This window comes from Nannobrachium achirus, assembly GCF_963921795.1.
Source record: "Nannobrachium achirus genome assembly, chromosome: 17".
In the NCBI taxonomy this organism is placed as follows: domain Eukaryota; kingdom Metazoa; phylum Chordata; class Actinopteri; order Myctophiformes; family Myctophidae; genus Nannobrachium; species Nannobrachium achirus.
The window spans coordinates 62,222,123-62,230,271 of record NC_137824.1 but is presented as its reverse complement, the minus strand read 5'-3'; the positions used below and the strand labels follow the sequence as shown (position 1 = coordinate 62,230,271).

Genomic DNA, 8,149 nt, shown 5'->3' with positions numbered 1-8,149 from the left:
ACACATGTTTATCTTTATTAACACAGCAGGCATTGCTCAACATGCATGCTCTGATGAAACATTAAATATGAGTTGTGCAACAGAGAAAAGTTTACTTCAAGAAGTGTATGTGATGTTGGTTCAGCGGTTGAGTCTGATTCTGTTCTGTTGTGTCGAGTTGTGTTCCAGTCCATGTGAACATTCTGTTGTGTTGTGTTGAGTTGTGTTCTAGTCCATGTGAACGTTGTGTTGTGTTGTGTTGTGTTGTGTTGTGTTGTGTTGTGTTGTGTTGTATTGAGTTCTAGTCCATGTGAACATTCTGTTCTGGCTAAATAAAATCCCACCAGTGATAGAATGTTGTTCCTATGATGTGATCTGTGAAATACTTTGAAAGCAGACCCACACCAGCACAGAGAAAACATATGCCTGGTTTCACCACTTCAAATAAATGCTAGTCTAATCTTTAAAAGAAATAGCCGATCTACAAGCTCTCCGAATGTGTTGGCAGCTTGTAGATGGGCTAGCCGCTACATGCTTCCACAGAAGACATGCTGTGGCTTCGATGGAACCCTAATGAGTGAAATCAGAGGTGGTCGACTGAGAACTGGAATCCATGTGGGTTGGGTTGGTTGTGATGGTCCTGGTCCATGGCAAGATGCTTCTGGTTGGGTTGTGTTGGTTCAGGGTGGTTGTATTGGTTCTGGTTGTATTGGCTCTGGTCCATGGTCAGATGCTCGTTCTCCACACTGCATTGAGACGCTGGTCTGGTCAGATGCTGTCTAACTTCTTTAAGACGAAAGGAACTGGATGGACAGACAGACAGACAGACAGACAGACAGACAGACAGACAGACAGACAGTTAGACTCCATCACAACATGTAGAACACTTTCTGAAACCCAATAACAGGTGACAGCTAAAATACCCATCATTGTATACTGTACAATAAGGTAGGCTGGCCCTCCCTTGCGACTAGGAGAGATCACAATGGTCTTATTTATCTATAAAGCTTTAAATGGGAGATTATCCTCTTATTTCAATTCTCTCTTGGAGTGGAAAACTATTGGCCATCACAGACATATCAACTATGGTCAATCTAAACTGTACCTGCTTTAATTGAGTTTCATAAATCCTGTGATGGAATATTTTTCTTGATCGTGTCATTCTAGTCATTCACGTGTTCTGAATTCTCTTTGTGCATATTGTTGTTTTGTTTTGTTCTATTGTTGTAATCTGGGCACCGCTGAAAAAGAGGGTCCCAGCCCTCAGTCTGTTGTCTGAGAATTAAATAAAAGTTCAACTTGTGTTTTGATTGATTATTTTATTATCAGTTCTCATAGTAAAAGCACAGGACAGAACAGTTCAGATAAGTTAAGGTTAAGGTCTATGAAAAGGATTTAAACCACAATAAAGCTCTGTGGCTTGTTTACACTGGGGTCCTTTGCACTCAATTCATTGAGAATGTTTAGTGTTTAATAAAAGATCTCCACTTTTCCACGAGCTTCACACAGACAACATTCTGCCCACGTCAGGGTAAGGCCCGAAATGACTGCTGGACGGAACATGTGTAAACGTCCTAATTTGGACTGAACAAAAAAAAATCACAACAATGTCGAGTGAGCGGTGGTCGTGCTTGCATAACGTCTTCAGACTAGAATTTGAGTCTAGGATGTACAGGCTATGCTACACACACACGTTTTGCTATGGCAAAACGCTGAGGAAAAAGGCTACAGACACACGCACAGCCACTCTATGGAGCGGTTTACCACCGCTCAAAAAAAAGAAAAACACGCCCACTGCGATGCTCTATATAAAGCATCACAGTGGGCGTGGTTTACTGGTTCCACAAAACAATTGCCCGTTCATTTCTTCAATGACTTTCACGAAAATAATAATATAAATTAGAAATGTCTAATAATTATGTTAAGCCTAGAAAGGACGAAGCCATCCAGGATGTCAGTGAATATGAAACATTTGTTTCTATGAAAAGAACACTTTGAAAATGATTTATTAAATGTAATATATAAAATAATTAAATATTAAAATATGTTTTTACATAGGATCAAAGGTTGTATGGTCATGATTCACTGCCATCCTGGATGGCTTGGTTCGAGGCTTAAAATAATTGTTATAAATATTTTTGTAAAAGTCTATGGGGAAAATTAATGGGAGGTTTTTTAGTGGGACCAGTAAACCACTTCCGCCGCGATGCTCTACATGGGGCACACCACTGGCAGGTGTGATTAATGACCTCACACCAATCACAAAGCACCTGTCAGTTGTGCTTCCCAAAGCATGTTTTCATTGGTTCAGTCCAGCAGTCATCTCTGCTCTGTCTGTCACCAGCAGAGAATGTTGTCCACATGTAGCTTGGGGAAAAATGGAGATATTTTATCAAACAGAACTTTCAAATGGATATGAAACGACAATATCTGACTCCCAGGTCCATAGGGATATCCCTTTGGGTCTATGGTTAAGATATTGGACTCTCATGCGGGAGACCCAGGTTTGAATCCAGGCGTTCCATACACAGTACAGAGCACTTTATTGCAGACAATGCAGAGATCAGTGAGTTAACCGTGCGCGGATAGGACCAATATCTATGTCTATGGTTCCTAAGACTTGGAGTCAGATATGGTCCTCTAGTTTCATATCCCTTTGTGTTTGGTCAAATATCTCCACTTTTCCACAAACATTGTCTCTCACCCAGAGACAGAGGGCCTGGAATGAGTGCAGGACTGAACTGAATAATATCCAGACTTCCTTTGGGAAGCACAAACGTACAGGACACACAGTTGGCAGGTGCTGTGATTAATTACCTCACGCCAATCACAGAGCACCTGTCAATTGTGTTGCCCTGTACGTTTGTAGTTCCCAGTCACAGGTGTTCTCAAAGGAAGATGTCATTGTTCAGTCCAGCACTGCAGTCAGTTCATCTCTGATAATGTGGTCTGTGTGGAGATATTTGACTAAACACACGTTTTCTGACGGAACCTTCAGAGGATGAAACTAATAGAGGACATTATCTGACTGTTAAGTGTGAGGAATTCATTATTGGGTGAGTACACAGGTAGCATAGCCTCCATGGAGCAGAGATCAGTCTGCTGACCGTGTGCGGATAGGAGCGATCTATAGCTGTGTTTGGAATACTGCATGGAAGATCACAGACCTTCTAGAGATACATCTATTTTAACCACATGAACCCTAGTGTGCCTATTCTGGTGTGAGCTTGTAGATCAGCTATGTCCAGCAGGGTGTTTGGTGTGGAGTAGAAAAAGGAGGAGGGCCTGGTATAGTTCTAGAACCCTGGGGGACTCCCATCAGACAGGAAGTGCAGTGTGGTTGGCATGGCAACATGATAACGCATCACATCCTGTCTAAAGCCCGCCTCCTCCAGAACCATATCCACAACTTTACAACATCCCATCATGCATTGCGGAGAAGTTGCACGGAGCTTCCGGCGCCGCAGCCGAGTGTGATCTACAAGCTCACAACGGCTGCATCTGCGACGCGACGTGAGCTTGTATGTCTGCTGTTAACCGGAAGTGTGGTGCAAAGAATTCTCCAGTAAATTCCCGCAGAAAGAGGTGGATAGTTTATTTACATGCATGCGCGCATCGTTTCCTCTGACTCTCTGTAAACCGGATGTACAACCAGACACAGCAGAAGATCACAGTGAGTGTGAATGATATTGATCACATAATAAGCTATCGGTGTGAATAAATGTAAACATTAGTGATCTATTAAACCTGTCTTATATGTATATATATATATATATATATATATATATATATATACATATATATATATTAGGGCTGTCCAAATTAACTCATTTAATCGCAGTTAACTCACCGCTATGTTAATCACGATTAATTATTTTAATCGCAATTAATCGCATATTTATTTATTTTAGCCATTTGGCCTAACCGCAGGTTAGGACAGTGGTTTTCAACATTATTGTTATTACAGCAATTATTTTTGGGGAGGGGGAGGTCCCCATATGATCAGCTTAATGATCTGCACATTTTTAAAGTGACAATTTATTGAATTTTAATTATTTTATTAATACCTCTAAAATGTTTTTCTTTTCTTTTTTTTCCCATTGTGACAAAACTACTCAACAAACTACTACAGAACTCATATTACTAAGTACATTTAGATTAAGCAAATTAAGCAGATCCTTATACACATCTGCTGCCGCCTGTTTAATGCAGTACCATTATGATTTATTTGGGGTTTTAATTGATTTCCAATAAAGGATTAACATAATTTTGCATAAAGCCAGCATATTTTTCCACTCCCATGTTAATAGGGGTATACAAGACTTGAGAAATATCCCTCTAAGGTACATTGTGAACCGATAAAAATGTATGACTTATGTGCGATTAATCGCACGATTAACTAGATAAATCATGCGATTAATCGCGATTAAAATATTTAATCGTTGGACAGCACTAATATATATATATATATATATATACATATATATATATATATATATATATATATGGTTTATGACACACTGACATGAACATGTCAACCTACCTGCTGTATTTATATGATTGATTGATTGATTGATTGATTGATTGATTGAAGAATGTTTTCGAATTTTGCATAGAAAGAAAAGGGTACAGTTTACAGTTTACAGTTTAGGGATTTAGCAGACGCTTTTAATCCAAAGCGACTTACAATAAGCAGATACAACATCACAATAATAAACAAGATAATAGGTCAGTACATTAACAGCAATATAACAATGTAAATGGATATCTATGTAGAGAAAACACAATATAATCAAAGTTCTAAAGAAACCTAAAAAACAAAAACAAATGCTGACTAGCTTCATGTATGGTCATTGATTTTACTGTAGTGCTAAGAGTTTAGGTGGAGTCTGAAAAGGTGAGTCTTCAGTCCACGGTACAGTTTCATGACTGTATGAGTTTATGTATCTCATGTTATATGAGATACATAAAGTGGTTCCTGTGTAAATAAGCCAGTGAACTGTACTGTCATGAAACTGTACTTTTTCCCACACTAATATATTCTTGAATCAATCAATCAGTTCACTGGTTAGTACAAGGTCAACTAAAAGGATAAGCTCCAGTAAGCACTATAGACTTTTAACTCATAAATATATAACTCATATCACATACTGTATATGATAGCTACCTGCTGTATTTATATGATGTCATATAGCCTATTACATGATAGCCAGGCTATAATATAACATTAATTAAGTAACGTACCTGCTCGGAGGAAAGCAACGTAAATAAAGAAGTTCCTGAGAGAAGAAAGCACGTCTTCTCTCATCTTCCTCTTCATCTCCTCAGGATCCATTTTAGGACCAAGACCTTCTAGTTTGAACATGATGGTCTGGTGGAGATGGAGTTCTGTTGGGTGGAGATGTAGATGTAGTTTTAATCAGATTTAAACCCAGTTCTGATGGTTCTGATGGATCTGATCTTCATAAGCATGGAGCTGTAACCGAACAAGAACAAATGATATGACCCGGAAATGACATCACAGGCAGGGTTGCCAGATTTTGCGAGGTAAATACGTAAATATATGTCTATGAAAACATAACCTCGCCTCACCAGGCTTTCCTGAAAACATAAGACTGATTTTGATTGAAGACTTGTCAGTTTGATTGATTGATTGATTGAAGGCTTTATTAGAAGTTTGCATAGGAAAATGTACAGATTCATGACGGTACAGTTCACTGGTACAAGGTCTACTAAAAGGAGATCCATGAAAAGACTAAGCTTATTTCAACAGGAAACCATTAAAGTATCTCATATAACATTGAATGACAGACAAATAGAACACAGTACTATGCAGTAGATATGTAAAGAAAAAAAGAAAACAGTAGGTCTATACAATCAGTAAGTACAGTATATACAATATATACAAGGAAGGGGCAGGTAACAGTAAGTCTAAACACTCAGTATGTACAGTATATACAAGGAAGGGGCAGGGAGGGTAGGGTTGGGCTAGGTTTTTACCAGTTGTGAACGGCTGCTGCCTGTAAGTGGTTTTTTAGGGCAATTTTAAAGGATGCTAGTGATCCACACTCCTTTATGGCCTTCGGTAAGGCATTCCACATTTTTGTGGTGTAGCAGAAGAACGAGTTCGACCCTTTCTTTGAGTTGACTCTGGGTTGAACGTGATCTGTGGCACTGCCTCTGGTGTTGTAATTATGGACATCCTTAACGTTTTTAAAGTATTTTGACAGGTACTTGGGTATCATAGTGGTGTAGTGTATCTTGTACACCAGGCCCATTGCAAGTTGCTGTACTCTGTCATCTACTCTGAGCCACCCCACTCTTAACTGGTGAGTAGCGGTGAGGTGAGTCTGATTGGGAAGGTTAAGCAGGACCCTAATTAGTTTATTTTGGGCTGTTTGGAGTTTAGTTTTTAGGGCTTGTGGGGCGTCACGATACCATACGTGGACTCCATAGTCAAAGAGTTTGCATAGGAAAAGGTACAGTTTCATGACGGTACAGTTCACTGGTACAAGGTCTACTTAAAGGAGATCCTAGGAAAGCACTTGGCTTATTTAGACAGGAAACCATTGAAGTATCTCATATAACATTGAATGACAGATAAGACGGTTACAACACAGTAGACTACTAGATATAGCAAAAAAAATATAGGGCCTACAGTATACAAAGAAGGGTTGGGAGGCTGGGCTATAGGTTTGTTATTGCCAGTTGTGAATGGCTGCCTCATGTAAGTGGTTTTTCAGGGTGATTTTAAAGGATGCTAGGGAACCACACTCCTTTAAGGCAGGGGTTGACACTAAGGTCTCAGAGGCACTTGCCCATCGGGCAAGTACAGGTCATGTTCTACTTGCCCAAAGGTCATGCCCACTTGCCCCGAAAAGTAAATCGTCCATTATAAAATGATAGGTAAGATTTGAATTACCGCTCAATTTAACACTTATTTCTTTACTTTCTGGGCTTGTGCGATAACAAATGTCACACCTCAATACCTCCAAATCCAAATACCTACACTGTATAGCTATGATTGAATATGTCTGTGGTTTCACACAGTAGCCACAGTAAAAACAGCACATTATAGGTTAACAGTGCTCTTATTTTACATTCCACAGACCAGAAGACAGAGCACTCTGGCCACGTCCCGGTGTTTAGACAGATATCTCATGTTGTGTTTATAGATGTTTGAGTCCCCTCTCATATGAGCACTTGCCCGGTCGGGCAACCTGAAAGCAAACTCCACCTGCCCTGACGTTTTATTTACCTGCCAGGGGCAGGTGGGCAAGCCTTAGTGTCAATGCCTGCTTTAAGGCCTTCGGTAGGGCGTTCCCAATCCCAGACCATAAGAAGAACTTTAAATGTAAAACCTCTTGCATACATTTGCTCTCTGAAAATAGTTTGAATAAAATGTGGACTATTTGGAATATGTTTTTAAACATGCTAACACAGTGGTTCTCACCCAGTGGTCCGGGGTCCGGCCGTGCGGCCGGGGACCACCAGTGTGGTTGGTTCTTCAGGAAGTTCCAGGTGGTCCCCTGCTAAAGGATGGAGAATTGATAACTATTATACATTTTTAACTATGAAGAGTAAAATTATTGTTAAACATCTGCATTACTTAATTTACCAGAAGTCTACATAAATAGAGAATGTAGAAGAATTGTTATTTTGATTAACGTTTGCCTGTTGTCTCTGCTATGGCACCAACATCAATACAGCATGGAATTGTGGACAAATAGACTTTAGAAACAAGACAAAAACCCTGTTTAACTACCAATAATATTTAATATTTCCCAGCAACTTTACAGCAGAAAGCAGCCCGAAGTCACTTATAATAAGCAGACATGGCAACAGTTGTTGAAGGCTACGGCAGCTCCACGAGGACAAACTCCATCCTGTCGAAGCGGCCTGGCGCCGGTGGTGCGACCGCGGTTTTCCCAGGGACCCTGAGCGCAACGGTGGGGGCGCGGGGGGCTGCAAGGGAAAGGAGCGCTTGTTTTCTGTGATGACGACGGAGGCGCGCCGTCTCAGGCGACCATGGGCCACGTGAGACACTGCCGAGCGAGCTGTAGCGAGCGAGTCGCCGTGTCGAGCGTTGTGACGGTCGCATGAGTAGGGTGACCATATTTTCAGCCACTCAAACCGGGACGCAAAACTTTGTTGCCTAAAACTGGGACCC

At 40.5% G+C, this 8,149-nt stretch overlaps 1 protein-coding gene across 1 annotated transcript; it reads right to left on the bottom strand.

The window, feature by feature from the left end:
• On the bottom strand, window positions 1–5,461 carry tomm5 (translocase of outer mitochondrial membrane 5 homolog (yeast)). Its single transcript, XM_080746868.1, has 2 exons — window positions 5,224–5,461; window positions 1–782 (listed from the first exon to the last, which is right to left on the bottom strand). The coding sequence occupies exons 1-2, from the start codon at window positions 5,342–5,344 to the stop codon at window positions 748–750; spliced, it is 156 nt and encodes a 51-aa protein (XP_080602994.1). The 5' UTR covers window positions 5,345–5,461; the 3' UTR covers window positions 1–747.
• Window positions 5,462–8,149: the final 2,688 nt, after the last annotated feature.